This window comes from Vipera ursinii, assembly GCF_947247035.1.
Source record: "Vipera ursinii genome assembly, chromosome: 13".
Classification (NCBI taxonomy): Eukaryota; Metazoa; Chordata; class Lepidosauria; order Squamata; family Viperidae; genus Vipera; species Vipera ursinii.
In genome coordinates this window covers 10,723,271-10,741,087 of record NC_139526.1, presented here as the reverse complement: position 1 = coordinate 10,741,087, position 17,817 = coordinate 10,723,271, and the positions used below count along the sequence as shown (strand labels likewise).

Here is a 17,817-nt window from a genome sequence, read left to right as displayed (position 1 = left end):
ATCCGTGGAATGCAGGCAGCACACAAAACCACGCACTCTCAGTCCGTGGAAAAACCTTTCTCCACGGAACCAGTCCCTGGGGCCCAAAGGTTGGGGACCTCTGCTCGATACGGCTACTAGGGCAGTGTGTGGCATCCCCCACCCCCATTTTGCCTAAAGCACAAGCCCAGTCCTTCTTACTTGTGCTGGACAGCAACATCTGCTGCTGGGGATACAGAAGGCGGAGTCCGCAGACATCTAAGCCCGAGGCGAGAATCAGCTGCAGCAAGTGATGGACGGCCACCGGGTTGCGGAGTAGGGTTTCAAAGAGCAGCGTCATGGCAACCTGAGCAAGAAGCACCAAGTGGGAATGAAGCAGACGGCTTTCTACACAGGCCTGCACTAAGGAGGAGGACATAAATCGCGGCCATTTTATTTTTATTTTTTTGGACTTGGCAGCTGCTGAATGCTCTCCAGGTCTCCTCACTTAGAACTGGAAGCCTCAAGGATTCCACAAAGGCCTTTCCAAACAGAGGAGATGGGGGAACAAAGATGGGAAAGGCGGTATGGGAAAGGGTGGGTGTTCTTCCCCAAGGCCAGGGGTAGGCCACCTTGGCTCTTTTGTGACTCGTGGACTTCAACTCCCAGAATTACTGAGCCAGCCGTGCTGAGGGGAAAGGGGGAGGTTTCCAAGCTGAGCCATGCTGGCTCATGAATTCTGGGAGTTGAAGTCCATGAGTCACAAAAGAGCCGAGGTTGCCTACCCCTGGCCTAGGCCTAGGCCACTTTATGACTTGTGGACTTCAGCTCCCAAAATTCCTGAGCCAGCCGTGCTGAGGGGAAAGTGAGAGGTTTCCAAGCTGAGCCATGCTGGCTCAGGAATTCTGGGAGTTGAAGTCCACGAGTCAGAAAAGAGCCAAGGTTGCCTACCCCTAGGCCACTTTAAGACCCGTGGGTTTCAACTCCCAGAATTCCTGAGCCAGCCATGCTGAGGGGAAAGGGAGAGGTTTCGAAGCTGAGCCATGCTGGCTCAGGAATTCTGGGAGTTGAAGTCCACGAGTCACAAAAGAGCCGAGGTTGACTAGCCCTGCCCAAGGTGAAGACAAGGAGGCCAAAAGAAGGTGGTGCCACAAGTACTTTGTGGGGATGAAGATTCTCTGTCCATCTCAGGTAGAGCTGTCCGTAAGCTGAGTCATGGCAACTGGGCTTTTTCTTGTTTCGAAAGGTTTCGCAGTTCCTTCAAGTAGCTTCTTCAATCTGAGCAAGTTGGTTAGCAGGACCCCCTTTGGATGTCCTCCAGGGTGATTTCATTTCTTGCCTAACCTGGAGAGGCTTGTTAGATGAGTAGACAGAATATCGCTAAGGGTCATTTTCCCCCCTAAATCCTTCTCTTAAAAGAGGGTCGTTACATCTGATCTCCCTGGAGAACCTGTGAAGTGGTCTTGATCTTCTTGGGGACTGATGCAACAGGGTTGGTCAAAATGGAGGACAGTCGTGTCTGGGTCCTCTGCCTCTCAATAAGGCAAGGATCTTCTATTTTGGCATAAACGGATTCCTTCACAAAAGAAAAGACATCCAGTTGCCTTGACTCAACTTCCAGGCAGAAGTATTTTAGTTTGCATGGGCTATACCAGGGGTAGGCAACCTGGGCTCTTTTATTACTCGTGGACTTCAACTCCCAGAATTCCTGAGCCAGCCACGCTGTGGGGAAAGGGAGAGGTTTCCAAGCTGAGCCATGCTGGCTCAGGAATTCTGGGAGTTGAAGTCCACGAGTCATAATAGAGCCGAGATTGCCTACCCCTGGGCTATAACAAAGTTTGAATGAAGCAATGAAGCAGAACTGGACGAGGGACACTGCTCAGAGGTCAGCAGAACTCACAATAGCAATAGCACCTAGACTTATATACTGCTCCACAGTGCTCTGGGTGGTTCACAAGGTCAGCATATAGCCCCCAACAACCTGGATCCTCATTTTACCAACCAGAGAAGGATGGAAGGCTGAGTCAACCTTGAGCTGGTTAGGATCGAACTCCTAGCAGTGGGCAGAGTTAGCCTGCAATGCTGCATTCCAACCACTGCATCACAAAAAGCCATGGTTTACTGAACAAACTTCAGCCCTTGGGATTCCTGCAAGATTCTAAGCCATCCCACCGGATTCCTCCCTTGCTTAAAAATTAAACCTGTGAAATCCAAATACTGATGATGATCGTAACCATTTCTCTCAGGCCTGCCAAACTATGAAACAGCTGGACTGCGCAGAAGAAGAAGCGGGATGCATTGGATCAAGTCATCCTGAGATTTCTCTTGATTAGGTAAATCGATCCCTCTCAGCCACGAAGGGAGCCAACTATCCAACCCATAGTTCTGCGGGCTATGTGAATTAAGGCAATGGGGCAACTTGAGCAAGTGTATTTATGTTACTTATTAAATTTATATCATGCCTGTCCCGCTATCCAGCTGAATTGGGGTTCAGTTCACAATCATAAGCTCATGATGCAAACCCAGTTCTGCTCCCATGGATGTGGTGCTTGTTTTGGAATTTCTCAAAGTGCCCTACAGTTGTGGGAGTGTTGCGCAGATGTGTTGTGTTTTTGTTGCCTTGTGTGGGTTTGGGGTGTCTGTGTGTGTGTGTGTGTGTGTGTGTGTGTGTGTGTGTGAGAGAGAGAGAGAGAGAGAGAGAGAGAGAGAGAGAGAGAGAGAGAGAGAGAGAGAGAGAGAGAGAGAGAGAGAGAACGCTTACTTCAGTTCCCACATCGTTGCTTTCCCTGATACTGCTGCCGTTGGGAAAATATTTTTCATCTGTCTCTACTGTCTGCCAATAAAATCCAGCAGGTACCGCAAAGATTTTCTCTGCCACCTGAAATGTATAAAAGGGAGGCTGTTGTTTGTGACTTGTCTCCATCCTTCAAAGGCAGAGATTTGAAAAGAAAGGCAGCACAGCGAACGCCCAGGACTGAAATTAACAAAAGAGAAGGCACAGCAGGTCCATTTCTCACTGGGTTATTATTTCCTTGGCCATTTCTGAGCCAGCTGGTTGAGTGATCCCAGTGACCGACTCAGATTGGATCCTGCAACATTATCCTGGGACAGGAATATTTGCCTTCATTAACAACTGATAGTATCTATTCACAGAATCAGCCATGGATGAACTGGACTACCTCAAGTAGCAAAAATTGGTCTAAAAGGCAGCTGTCAATAGGCTGGAAATGACTGTGAGAGGCAACAGAAAGTAGCAGAAATTATCTATCTATCTATCTATCTATCTATCTATCTATCTATCTATCTATCTATCTATCTATCTATCATCTATCATCTATGTATTATTTATCCATCCATCATCTATCTATCTATCTATCTATCTATCTATCTATCTATCTATCTATCTATCTATCTATCTATCATCTATCTATTATTTATCCATCCATCATCTATCATCTATCTATTATTTATCCATCCATCATCTATCTATCTATCTATCTATCTATCTATCTATCTATCTATCTATCTATCTATCTATCTATCTATCATCTATCTATTATTTATCCATCCATCCACCATGTATGTATGTATGTATCTGTCTGTCTATCTATCTTATCTATCTATCTATCTATCTATCTATCTATCTATCTATCTATCTATCTATCTATCCATCCATTATTTATCCATCCATCCATCATGTATCTATCTATCTATCTATCTATCTATCTATCTATCTATCCATCCATCCATTATTTATCCATCCATCCATCATGTATGTATGTATGTATGCATCTATCTATCTATCTATCTATCTATCTATCTATCTATCTATCTATCTATCTATCTCTATCCATCCATCCATCCATCCATCCATCCATCCATCCATCCATCCATCCATCCATCAATCCATCCATCCATCTATCTTTGAAAGGCCAGAGGGTGTCAATTTCTTATTTTTGCATTAATATCTCTCTTCCAAAAGATCTGGGGTGTCTCTGATCACGTGCTGCCTGCTTACTGGGGTAACCGTTCATCCAAGGAGAGCTGAATGACTCCTTTGAGCCACCTACTTAAGGTGTTACTGGTTTCAGATAGGAAGCAGCTTTTGGAAGAGACAGGAAATGTGTGCCTTGAAGACAATGGGGTGACGACAAGGAGACTGGGAGTTCTAGTTCTGCCTTAGGCGGGAAAGTCAGCTGGGGGACCGTGGGCCCAAGACAAGCCCAAACGCCAACGAACGCTCACGATACGTACCGCCGAATCTGAGTTAACAGTGGCAAAGTAGCTGAGATGGACATCAGGAATCTCCGGAAGGAAAGGATAGAGTTGGTTTTGCAGATGGCTACAGAGCTCTCCCTTCCACCAAAGAACATCTAAGAGAGACGTTTGCATGAGAAACATGGAGATCTGCTGGTAGAAAAGTGATGTTCCCTGAAGAAAAAAAGAGAGAGAGAGAGAAACCCATGGTTAGTGGTTGGTCTTCTAAGCAAAAATCTAATTTCTGGATGAGATGTAAAAGAGAAGTGGTAAACTTGGATTAACGGAGGGAATCAACTCATATTTTAATCTTGTCGAGCGTTCATTCCAAATCTTTGAGATATCAATATTGCCTGGATTCGTTTCGAGCTGGCACTTCAAAAGTCCACTTTGCTGAAATTGAAAATAACACATCCGGGGCACGTCCGGGGAGTCCTCGAATTACTATCATCCATTTTGTGACTGTCCAGAGTTACAACAGCACTGAAACAAGGGGCTTACGACCGGGTCTTGCATTAACATGGTCACATCATGGGATCAAAATTCGGCCTGCAAGAAAACAAGCATGCTCGGAGACCATCAAAGACCCCTATGTTGGGAAAGATGGACGGCAAAAGAAGAGGAGGAGATGGTTAGATAGTGTCACTGATGCAATAAATATGGGTTTGGGCAAATTCCGGGAGATGGTAAAAGACAGGAGGGCCTAGCATGCTGTGCTCCACGGGTTTGCAAAGAGTTGGACACGACTTAGTAACTTCTTCCTAGTGTTATTCCCACTTATGTCATGGTCCACTTAAAAACTGCCTTTATACGACTCTCTAATCCAGGGGTGTCAAACTCAATTTCATTGAGGGCCGCATCAGTATTGCGGTTGCCCTCAGGGGGCCGCATGGGTATGGCCAGGGTGCGTATGGCCTACTGGGTAGGCGTGGCTAAAGTGTGTATGGCCTACTGGGTGGGCGTGGCCAGCTCTACATCGTTGGCATCAAGGGTGCCTATGGGGGCCTGGGCAGGAGTGGGACAGATCTGAGGGTCTCTGGCAGAAGGAGGGTCTCTGGGCCAGGGCCAAGGCAGTGGGGGCTGTTCCCTCACTTTTTCCAGGATGGCTTCACGGGCCACATGAAACCACTTCGTGGGCTGGATCTGGCCCCTGGGCCTTGTGTTTGACATGTCTGCTCTAATCCCTTAATTCAGGGTATAGTTGGGGTGACTGGATGGAGCGGAGTGTTTACTGGCTGGATGCCCTTCCTGACGTCACATGGAGTTCGCAGCAGAAATTTTTTTGTTTGCACCCTAGGAAAGAAATATCTGCCACTATCTAGGACTGAACTCTCGACCTTCTGAGTGGGAGGCGAAAGTCTTCACCATTAGGCCCCCACGTTGCTCATGGACACAGCTTAGTAACTGAAGAACAATAAAAGAATTTACAAACACACAGGGGCTAAACTGACTGCTTCTTAGCAAATCAAGAATTGATTTAGCAAGTCAAGAATTGTGCGATGTGAACTAACTGCATAGTTAGCCCTGTGAGGTAGTTGTCATGGTTCCGACAGATGAAAGTCTTCAAAGAACTTCCGAGGCATTGTTTACCTTCAGTGCTTTTTTTGTAAAAGAAAAAGGTGCCAGAACTCACACATGTCATACAACCTGCCTTGCCTACTCTACAAGGTTCCATCCAAAAAAGGTGCTGGAACTCCGTTCTGAGCGTTCTATGAGAAAAAAAGTCCTGTTTACCTTAAAGAATCTTTGAGTAGCATAGCATCGGCACTAACATAATCAAAGCCAAATCTGAGTTCTCCTCCCCTAAGCACATAGTATCAAAGCACAATTTCCTCCTCCAGTGAACAGTCATAAATCACATTCCCCAATTAGGTTGAAACTTGGGCTTCCCCTCCAGCTTTCCAGCCCGCCAATCTCTTATTTCAATAACCTTGGTTCTCACACTAGGTTCCATGTTATTATGTCTAGCTAGACTCTCATGCACATTCCTCTTCCCTCCCCAACATCATCTCACTCTAAAAGCAATGTTTTGTCAGTGCAAAAACATCCAATGTCAGCAGCGTTGACAGTAGTCCAGAGAAGAAGCATAACCAGGCTCTATCTTTAAGAGAATCTCGCAAGACTGAAAATATTTCTCCCCTCCTTTTACTCTCTGGAAAACTAAGAAGGGTCCCTTCTGAAATACTTCTCATGCTGAGATACCTTTCACTTGCCTCTGTCCTGAATCCCAAGGTCGTTCTCGCCTGCGACAGATAGGCTGCGATACTCCAGATGTTGCTGAGCTGCAACTCCCACCATTCCTCAACATTGGCTGGAATTCCTAGGATTGCTGGGAGTTGTTAATCCGGCTCCTTCTTCAGCATCATACTTCCCTACCCGCAACTTACTCAAGAGAGGAATCAAAGGACATTGCAGTGCCACAACTTACATTTTGCTTTGCAAGGCTGGAGCTGCTCTGCGTCGGCGACGGATCGGCTGGCACGATGCAAGCACGCAGGGCCAGAGCACCTTCCTCCCACGTCTGTTGCAGCCCTAAGACTCGGAATGGAGCTTGGTGGTCTTCTCCTTCTCTCAGACAGGAGACCTTGAAATAACAACGCAAATCGATGGCTTAGTAACTTGACCTTCAACCCAACTGCATTGTGTCCCGGAGGGTTTTGCTCCATAAATAGGACACGACTAACTCTTAAGCCAGGGGTCTTCAAACGTGTGCCTGGCTGAGGAATTCTGGGAGCTGAAGTCCACAAGTCATAAAAGGGCCACGTTTGAAGACCCCTGGCTTAAGCCAATATACTTTAACAAACCAGTTCCCAATTAATCCATCTAGTGTCAGACAAAAAAAAAAAAGACACCCACTCCCGTAAGACTTTGTTTTTCCCCCTGGCAGTTCTGATTCAGCTTTTGGGCACGAGAACCTGCTTTTGAAGTTTCTTTGAAGTGAGAAAATAATTGCAGAGAATTCTGATGGGTGAAATGTGGCCGGGCTGCCTTAGTTTGGTACAAATAGTCCTTGACTTATGACTGCAACTGAGTCCATCGTTTCCATTGCTCAGCAAGAACAGTTATGTGACTCGCGCTCTATTTTATGACCTTTTATTTTTACCACAGTTGTGAAGTGAATCACTGCGGTTGTTACACGAATCGTGCAAGTCCCCCGCGGATTTTGCTTATCGGAAGCATCCAAAGAGGCACTGTGTGTAACCGTCATAAATACAAGCCAGTTGCCAAGCGCCCGAAGTTTGATCACGGGATCATGGGGATGCTGCAAGGCAGTCATAAGTCACTTTTTTCATCACTAAAGAAATGGACATAAGTCGAGGACTACCTGCAACTTGGTAATGTGTGATACCTTTCATTTTAACTCACAAATTAAGCCCACCCCACAAAGGAGTAGATTCAGGTCATCCCAAAAATCCAAAATCAGAATGTCAGCCAGGTTTCTGCCCTTGAACCCAAGGCGATTGATAACAGAACAGCAGAGTTAGAAGGGACCTTGGAGGTCTTCTAGTCCAACCTCCTGGTCAAGCAGGAGACAAATGGCTTCTTAAAAGCCTCCATTGTTGAAGCATTCCCAACTTTCGGAGGCAAGCCGTTCCACTGGTTGATTGTCCGAACTCTCAAGAAATTTCTCCTTAGTTCCAGGTTGCTTCCCTCCTTGATTCATTCCCATCCATTGCTTCTTCTTCTTCTGCCTTCTGGTGCTTTGGAAAATAGGTTCTAAGATAGAACACAGAACAATAGGGTTGGAGAGGACCTTGGAGGTCTTCTAGTCCAGCCTCCTGGTCAAGCAGGAGACCCTATAACATTCCAGACAAATGGCTGTCCAGTCTCTTCTTAAAAACTTCCAGTGTTGGAGCATTCACCACTTCTGGAGGCAGGTTGTTCCACCGATTAATTGTTCTCACCGTTAGGAAATTTCTCCTTAGTTCCAGGTTGCTTCTCTCCTGGGTAAGTTTCCATCCATTCTTTCTTTGACCTTTCAGGAGCTTTGGAGTATAGGTTGACTTCTCCTTTTTACGGCAGCCCCATGGAACACTACTTCATGTCAGCCTAGTCCAGGGGTGTCAAACTCAATTTCATTGAGGGCCGCATCAGCATTGCGGTTGCCCTCAGGGGGCCGGGTGGGTATGGCCTGGGTGGGCGTGGCCTACTGGGTGGGCGTGGCTAGGGTGCGTATGGCCTACTGGGTGGGCGTAGCCAGCTCCACATCGTTCGCATCAAGGGTGCCTATGGGGGCCTGGGCAGGAGTGGGACAGAACTGGGGGTCTCTGGCAGGAGGAGGGTCTCTGGGCCAGGGCCAAGGCAGTGGGGGCTGTTCCCTCACTGTTTCCAGGATGACTTCGTGGGCCACATGAAACCACTTCGCGGGCCGGATCCGGCCCCCGGGCCTTGTGTTTGACATGTCTGGCCTAGTCCTTCTTTGCAGTTATCTTTTTTTTTCCTTCCTGTCTTTTATTTTCTTTTCACCTTTGGCACTCAGAATGTTATTCAAGGGAAAGAGGCTGGTCCTGCTAATTTTTGCAGCAGGAGCAAAGAACAGAGAGTCCTTATTGACGTCCATATTCTCCGGCTGCAGCAGAGCAGTAGACTTTATTGATGATAATGGAGCCAATAACCTCAGCTAAAAATCAATGCAAAGTGATTATGCTATTACGAGATGGCACATGCTTCCCACCCCCCACCCCCACCCCCGCCTCCCAGCAACTCTTCACATTATCCCGGTAATGTGCGCTAATAGTTTACAATTTATCAGTCCCGTTCTGTTTCCATTTGGAGGGAAGAGATACAAAAAGATTGGAGGGGAGGAGGAAGTGAAATGGCTCCTTAAGTAGCTGGGTGGCTGTGAAAGGAAGGTGTTTAACTGGACTTTTGAAGAAATCTGTCAGAATTACTAGCCCACCAAATTGTATTTATTTCGTCGAGTGTAGGGCATCTGCAGAGGTCACGCAATCCCTGATACAGAAATTGAGCCCACCAAATGAACGCACAGAAGACCTGCTCCTGGGAAATTTCCTGGTTTGGGGAATGGGGATGGCTTTGAAGTAAGATTTTATTTTATTTTTATAGAGCTATCTTTAGAGCGAAGAAGAAGGATCTTTCAAGCAGACCCCATCAGACGGCGCAACAGAAAATCCCAACGAGATGGATGTGCCTCTTAATCCCCTCTCTGCCTCTTAATCCCCTCTCTAGGTTGCTAGCAAATTGTCAGGAAATAAATAGAGACTTTGAAATAAAACAGGCAGTTGTTCTACTAATGGATTTGACGGGTTTCGTGCATTCGGGATTGATTTGAAATGTAAACTAAATTCAATACATTTGAGATTCAGTTCCCACCTCTGTTTACCATGGATCACTTTCTAGGTTCTGCTCCCCCCTATCTTTTAAAGGACAATGGCAGAGGGTTGTTTTTTTTTAAATAATAATTTTAAAAAGTCTTCTTTTTCTAGATTTGAACTTCTGGGTTAGATAATTTAGTCGATAAGCCAATGGAGGCATGAGCGGTAAGCAGTCACCTGGATATGCTTCACGAGCTCCGCTTGGGTCATTCCCAACAGCTAATAAATCAAAAGGTATTTATAGTCGGAAGGGCCATATTTAAAAGTCACACCTAAGGAAAGCCTTAAATTAGCAGCTGATTAAATTCCTCATGGAAGCTTTTCCTTGGAGGGGTTCCGATAAATCTTTCAGGCATGCTTCAGCTCCAGGTCAGCAATTTGAGCCTGGAACTGCATTGCCTGAAATTTGCTGATTCTGCCTGGATAGTGACCTTGGGAAATGACCTGTGTACAGGTAATCCTTGACTTACAACCGCAGCCGATTCCATTGTGAAGCAAGGCAGGTTGTTAAGTGAGTTTTTGCCCCATTTTACAACCTTTCTTGCCACAGTTGCTAAGTGAATCGCTGTAGGTGTTAATTTGGTAACACGGTTAATGAAGCGACTCTTGGCTTCCCCAATGACTTCGCTTGATCAGAAGATCCCCCAAGGGGGGGGGGGGTGACGTGACCCTGGGATACTGCAAAATGTGTGCCAGTTGCCAAGCGCCCAAATTTCGATCACGTAACCTTGGGGATGCCGCCACAGTCGTAAGTGTGAAAAACGGTCACTGTTTACAGGACCACTTCGAAGAGTCACTAAAAGATTGGTTGAAGGTGAAGGACGACCTATAGTTCTGGTCTGGACTTTCCAGCCAAAAATGTCCTTGGACCAGCTTGGCTGAATTCACTGGCATGGATTACAAAGGGATGGATGGAAAATGATGGGGTTGCATCAATCCAAGTATAATGTTTGAAATCACCCTCCCTTGAAACCTAACTTGACAGGTGGCTTATTTGTCTGTCTCCAATTCTCCTAATGTTCTTCTATGGGACGTGACGTCGGCTGAAGGAATATGATCCGTGCAGCTTGTTATTTGAAAGGGGCTTTCGAAGAGAATAGGGGGTCAACCTATTCTCCAAGGCACCTGGAGACAGGACGTTGAAATAACAGATGGAAAAGTAATCAAGGAGAGATCCAGCCTAGAACTAAGGAGAAATAAAGTGGCAGTGAGAACAATTAATCAGTGGAAGAGCTTGCCTCCAGAAGTTGTGGGTGCTCCAACGCTGGAGGTTTTTAAGAAAAGGCTGGACAGGAATTTGTCCAGAATAGTATAGGGTCCCCTGCCTTGATCAGGGGGTTGGGCTAGAAGACCTCCAAGGTCCTTCAAGTTCTGTTACTCTGTGTTATGTATTCTGACTTAGAAGAGAACCCTTTGAAATCTTGGAGAATCTCCATGCTAAATAAATACGTTATTGGCATCAATTGATAAACAAATTTAGTGGAGTGGACTTTGCCTGTTCGACATCTTGTAAGAAATGTAAATTACTGCTGGTCACCAAAACACATCCAGATCTTTGCTTGGTGGAATGTAGAAACCTGTTAATGGAAGACTTGTCTATTCCCGGACTTATTCGACTGTGAATCTTGGAAATTATGGAGTCATGGAAGTCCATAAATTATAAATCATGGGATGGTATAGGATCTGAGCAGGGGGTTGGACTAGAAGATCTCCAAGGTCCCTTCCAACTCGGTTATTCTGTTCTTCCATCTTTGAACACTTCAACCCTCACTTGTTGCAAGAGTCTATATTAGCTGTCAGTAACTGAGTGGGAGATATTTCACGTAGGGGTCCAAGGTAGCCATCTTTAGTCATAGCCTAGGTCAGGGGTAGGCAACCTTGGCTCTTTTATGACTGGTGGACTTCAACTCCCAGAATTCCTCAGCCAGCCATGCTGAGGGGAAAGGAAGAGGTTTCCAAGCTGAGCCATGCTGGCTCAGGAATTCTAAGAGTTGAAGTCCACGAGTCATGAGGGGGCCATAATTTCCCCATGCTGGCTCAGGAATTCTGGGAGTTGAAGTCCACGAGTCATGAGGGGGCCATAATTTCCCCATGCTGGCTCAGGAATTCTGGGAGTTGAAGTCCACGAGTCATGGAGGGGGCCATAGTTCCCCCATGCTGGCTCAGGAATTCTGGGAGTTGAAGTCCACGAGTCATGGAGGGGGCCATAGTTCCCCCATGCTGGCTCAGGAATTCTGGGAGTTGAAGTCCACAAGTCATAAAAGAACCAAGGTTACCTAGCACTGGCCTAGGTAGTGAGTGATGGGGAAAGGTCCCCTTCACTTGGGTTGGTTTTGTCCAGTTAGGACCCTGTTCAGAGGTACAGACTGGACAGAAACTGGGGTTGGTGTCACCTTCTGCTGATAACCCATGGATCTGTCATCTGCTGCTCCACATAGCAAGACTTTCGAGGCAGCTTACAGCATCCCGAGGATGTATCCTTCCTAAATGAGATGAACTACGATGCCCCAAATTCATATCAATTTTTTCCCCACACTGCAGGTTTATCAGCTAAAAAGGAACATCTTTAGGAAATAATGGGCAGTCCTTCTGCAGTTCGTCTCGGGGGAGTCTCACAACGTGCTTCCTACTCCCGCAGTCAGCGGTGCTGAAGCCAGCCAAACCGAGGGGGTTCCACACAAAGCTATTATTATACAATCACCAGGCCTTGTTTACAGTGTTTTTTCCATTTGCAACCCTCCTGGGTTCCCCCCACCCCCCCACCCCGCTGGTAATTCCACCTCTTTCCTTCCAACCAGCAGCAGAGCAAGCGACCAAATCTCATTAGCCGGTGAAAGCTGGGGTCTTTGCGCAAGGCTTTCTGATGGATGGCACGAGGCAGCTCCACCTGGAAGTCCTGCAAAGGGTTTGAAGGTGACTAGCTTAATTCACCTCGGACCCTGGGCCGGGAAGAAAAGCCAGGAGGAGGTCTCAGAACATTAACTGATGCCCCCTCCGCATCCTCGAGAAGAAAGGTCCTCTAATTGGCTTTGGACTGTTCTTCTTCGGGCAGAGAAAAATGCTAGAGATTTAGGGCTAATTCTTGTCTGCTCGCAGGCACGCAAGCAGATATTCCGTTTCCCCCCACCCCCTTCTATCTGTTTATTTGCAGATTTAGAAAGTGAGGGGGAGGATAGGAAGGAGAGCCCCCCACACACACACCTGTGTCCAGATCACCCTTCCTTCCCTCCTTTCCTCTCCCGAGGGAAAAGTGAAGAAACCCACATAATATGAGCCTTTAAAACCGCAGCCATCATTTCCTCCTAAACAAGAACCAGCTTCTTTTCTTCATATCTGCTCTGTTGTCTTTCCATTACACCTTACATTCTAAAGAGCAACACAATGAAGATGGAGCCTCTTTTATTATGAGAGAGAGAGAGAGAGAGAGAGAGAGAGAGAGAGAGAGAGAGAGAGAGAGAGAGAGAGAGAGATGGATGTTGGCAATTCAGGGATTAACCCTTGACAAGCCATGCAAAGGGGGCCTAAATCAAGTGGGCCGTCGGGCAGCCGCCGCTCTTGAAAATGTATTTTATAGAGGCATACAAACCTGGCAGCATTTCCTTCTCCCCAAGAAACCCCTTTCCATCACCCTGAATTACCATCACCTCGCTTCTTTTCTTTAGTTTTTGCTTCCTTTCGCTAACGTGAATTGAAAACCAGGAACGGGATTTATTCCAGCATGACTTTAGAAGCAGCCACAGAAGAGGGTAATACTTTACTTAAGTTGGCATCCATTGCTTGCAAGGGGAAAGGAAGGAGAGAGGGAAGGAAGGAAGGAAGGAAGGAAGGAAGGAAGGAAGGAAGGAAGGAAGGAAGGAAGGAGAGAGACAGAAGGAAAGAAGGAAGGAGGGAGGGAGGGAAGGAAGAAAGGAGGTGGAGAGGGAGGGAGGGAGGGAGGGGAGGAAGGAAGAAGGAAGGGAGAGAGGGAGGGAGAGAGGGAAGGAAGGGGGGAAGGGGGAAAGAGGGAAGGGAGGGAAGAAAGGAGAGAAGGGAGGTGGGGAGGGAGGAAGGAAGGAAGGAGGGAAAGAGGGAGAGAGGGAGGGAGGGAAGGAAGGACAGAGAGAGAGAAGGAAGGAAGGAAGGAAGGAAGGAAGGAAGGAAGGAAGGAAGGAAGGAAGGAAGGAAGGAAGGAAGGAGAGAGACAGAAGGAAGGAGGGAGGGAGGGAAGGAAGGAGGGAGAGAGAGAGAGGGAGGGAAGGAAGGAAGAAGGGAGGGAGGGAGAGAGGGAAGGAAGGGGGGAAGTGGGAAGGAGGGAAGAAAGGAGAGAAGGGAGGTGGGGAGGGAGGAAGGAAGGAAGGAGGGAAAGAGGGAGGGAGGGAAGGATGGAGAAAGAGAAGGAAGGAAGGAAGGAAGGAAGGAAAGAAGGAAGGAAGACTTGAATTACAGATATTCTCATCTTAGGGTTTCTTCCTCAAGATGACAACCCCGGGCACACAACGCTCACGAGATTTCATTGGGATTTCCCCCCCAAACACTCAGAGCTCTACAGAGACTTTCCTTCTGAACTTCACAGAGCACTGCAAGTACTTAACTTTGGTCTGGCCGTGCCATTTTTAAATGTTTAAATCTTTTAATGCCTTAATTGATTTTTTTTTTAAAATGAACATCTAAAAATGAACTCCCAGCTCTTGCCCATTCTTCCGAGGGCTTTGCACCCGATGCTCAGAATTTTAAAAGGCAAGAATAAGCAGCTTATTTTGTTTTTGGCACTTGGATAGAATTTTGGCAGCAGAGGTTGTTTTACAGGAAGTGATAAGAACTTCCTTTGAAGTTTTTTTTCTTTTCCCCTTGCAAGATCAGAAGTTGGGAAGGAGTTATACGGAACACACCCGAGAGGCTGGATTTCCTTATCACGAACCAACAGAAGATTTTTGAAGAGTCCGAGAAGTTATAACACCGATAAGCTGAGAGATGCGCAATGCCCAATAAGGGGAAAAAGTGGAGAAAATGTTTTTAAAATGGATATCCTTAGTCGTGAATTTTCCATCCTAGCATCTGCTTCCTGACTTAGCAAAACCGGCTTAGTTATAAGACAGTTACAAGACAAACTCCTAGCACAGGTAATCCTCGACTTATGACCACCATTGACCCCAACATTTCCGTCGCTGAGCGAAACGTTTGTGGAGCAAATTTTGCCCCACTTGACGAGCTTTCTCGCCACGGGTTGTTAAAGTGAAGCGCTGCAGTCGTTCTGTTAGTCACACGGTTGTTAAATGAATCTGGCTTCCCCCACTGACTTTGGTGCTCGGAAGGTCGCAAAAGGGAATCACGCAACCCCGGGGGGGGGGGGGGGAAGACGCTGCAACCATCATAAATACGAGTCAGTTGCCAAGGTTCCCAAATTTTGATCATGTGACTGCGGGGGATGCTGCAACGGTCGTTAAGGGTGAAAAATGGCCTTTTTAAAATTTGTTTTTAACTTTTGTATCTTGGTTTTTTAATCACCCTGTAAACCGCCCTGAGTCCTTCGGGAAAGGGCGGTATATAAATGTAATAAAATAAATAAATAAATAAATAAATAAGTCACTTTTTTTTCAAGGACGCTGTAATTTTGAATGGCCACTGAATGAATCATTGTAAGTTGAGGACTATCTGTATGCATCTTTGCCCTTGGAGCTGCTGCACTCACCAGAGACAGGAGCCAGGTCACAATTGCAGGGTAGATGCTGGCCGCAGCAGCTAAAGTGGCTCCTGGAGAAACGGGGCTCGGCTGCCTGCAGAGCGTGACTTGTCCACAGCTGGAGAGACCGACGGTCAGGAGCAGCAGGTTGCCTTCAATACTTTGGTAGGTCGGTAACGTGCTGATGGGCGCAAGGTATGAGGCCTCCTATGGACCCAGAAGGAGGAGCATCTTGTGAATATTGAACTGCATTATTCCTACTCCATGTGTTATAATTTGCCAGCAAGTAAAACAAAACAAAAAACCCCCAGAGAAAACTGAAGCACTTAGACCAGTGTTTTTCACCCTGAAGATATGTGGGCTTTACCTCTTGGAATTCTGGAAGTTGAAGTCCAGACATCTTCAGCAGTCCAAACACTGCTATAGTTAAGTGAATAGAACCATTTGAGTTCAGGACTATGGACAGCAACCTCACCACCCGATCTCAAGACAATAGAATAGGGTAGAGTAGAGTAGAGTAGAGTAGAGTAGAATAGAATAGAATAGATTGTAGAATAGAATAGAATAGAACAGATTGTAGAATAGAATAGAATAGAACAATTGTAGAATAGAATAGAATAGAATAGAATAGAATAGAATAGAATAGAATAGAATAGAATAGAATAGAACAGATTGTATAATAGAATAGAACAGATTGTAGAATAGAATAGAGTAGAGTAGAACAGATTGTAGAATAAAATAGAATAGAATAGAATAGAATAGAATAGAAATAGAACAGATTGTAGAATATAATAGAATAGAACAAAATAGAACAGAATACAACAGATTGTAGAATAGAATAGAGTAGAGTAGGGTAGAGTAGAATAGAACAGATTGTAGAATAGAATAGAATAGAATAGAATAGAATAGAATAGAATAGAATAGAATAGAATAGAATAGAACAGATTGTAGAATAGAATAGAATAGAATAGAATAGAATAGAATAGAATAGCTTCATTTGGCCAAGTGTAGTTAGATATACAAGGAATTTGTCTCCAGTGCATAAGCTTTCAGTGTACAAACAAAAGCAACAAAGTAATAACAATCATAATAATGATACCAATAAGAGAAGGTAGTAGAAAAGTTGAGAAGGATAATAGTAATACAGCCATACTTCATGGGTAAATAGACGTAGAGATGGTATAATGGATTGGGTTTGTCACCAAGGCGAAGCTGGTATGGATGTGCAGCTTGTTACAAATTGGATTGTCACTTTGATTTTTTTAAAAAAATGAACACGTCCAACAATCTGTACCCTTTTGGACCAGAACTGCAGGGAGACCCAAATTCTCACCCTGTGTTTCTCAACCTTGAAGATGTGTGAACTTCAACTCCTAGAATTCCTTAGGCAGCGTGTAGAAAAGATGAGAGAATGTTAATCAGGCCTTCCAATTGAGAGGCCAAAAAAAAGCACTGGGGATGAAAAATGATCGGGAAAAACCTAGTGAGTTTGGGCAGTTTCTAGAAAACTGCTTAGAGGCGAAGCTGGGCGCATTCCTGCCGATTATTTTCACGGCTGGCTTAGTCAAGGCAACTAAGCAACATCGCCCGTGAGAAGTAAATTGCTGAGTGCAGGTATTTGCCAAATGTTACAGTGTCTGTGCAATGCAAGCTGACTTCTCTAGATCCATCAGTGGTCTTGGATAAATTGTCTGGCAGTCACTCTCCTTTGCTTTGTGTCAAATTGGGCCCAATGTCCAGACTTGTCCTGCAGGCCCCAGAGGACCCGACTGGGAGAAACGGGAGCATCCGATGATGCCAAGCAAACTTGAGTTTTTGAAAGAGGGAGCTGTGAAGTTTTCACCTCACCCTGAAGGTCTCAGAACAATCTACAGGTAGTCCTCGACTTACAGCAGTTTGTTTAAGGACCGTTCGAAGTCACAACGGCCTTGAAAAAAGTGACCTGTGACCATTTTTCACACTTATGACCACTGCATGGGCAAAACTCACTGAACGGATTTCTCACTTAGCAACGTCAACCCTGGGCTCAGTTGTGATGGTAAATCAAGGTCTACCTTTGCTACATTTGCATTTCATCTTTTTTTTTTGTCCAAAAGCATCCAGAACAGCCCATAGGACGCGTTCCCTATTTGTTATAGTAACCCTGTGACATGGATAAGGTGGAGAAACAGAGAACGTGTCCAACGTAACTTCTGCCTAACTGAGAGTAAAGTGCTAAAGATATGAAAAACGAAGGAGATTGAAGCATGGCATCGTTCTTGCGTCACCAGGGACTGCTCAGATCAAAAGAGCTCTTTAGATGATCACCAATGCCATGTCGTGCCACACAAATAACGGCTGGGTATAGCACTTTGGGGCCTTGGTGGTCTTTGAGCTTGGTTGGTTTTTGGGTGACGTTTCATTACCCAACTAGGTAACACCATCAATGCTAGAAGAGAGTAGGGTTGCAGAGAAGAGGAGAGGAGAGAAGAGGAGGAGGAAGAGGAGGAGGAGGAAGAGGGGGAAAGGACTGTGGGGTCCTTGGTGCTCTCTGAGCTTGGTTGTTTTCCTGCAGACGTTTCATTACCCAACTAGGGAACATCATCAATGCTAGAAGGGAGTAGGGTT

At 45.9% G+C, this 17,817-nt stretch overlaps 1 protein-coding gene across 1 annotated transcript in view; it reads right to left on the bottom strand.

The window, feature by feature from the left end:
- DNAAF8 (dynein axonemal assembly factor 8) overlaps nucleotides 1-17,817 on the bottom strand; it is a gene marked incomplete at its 5' end in the record, with an annotated part of 107,772 nt that overhangs the window by 63,510 nt on the left and 26,445 nt on the right. The window contains 5 exons of the mRNA XM_083372434.1: nucleotides 181-325; nucleotides 2,720-2,836; nucleotides 4,213-4,395; nucleotides 6,644-6,799; nucleotides 15,220-15,417. Of these exons, the coding sequence (XP_083228560.1) occupies nucleotides 181-325; nucleotides 2,720-2,836; nucleotides 4,213-4,395; nucleotides 6,644-6,799; nucleotides 15,220-15,417 (799 nt within the window). The remainder of the gene's footprint in view (nucleotides 1-180; nucleotides 326-2,719; nucleotides 2,837-4,212; nucleotides 4,396-6,643; nucleotides 6,800-15,219; nucleotides 15,418-17,817) is intronic.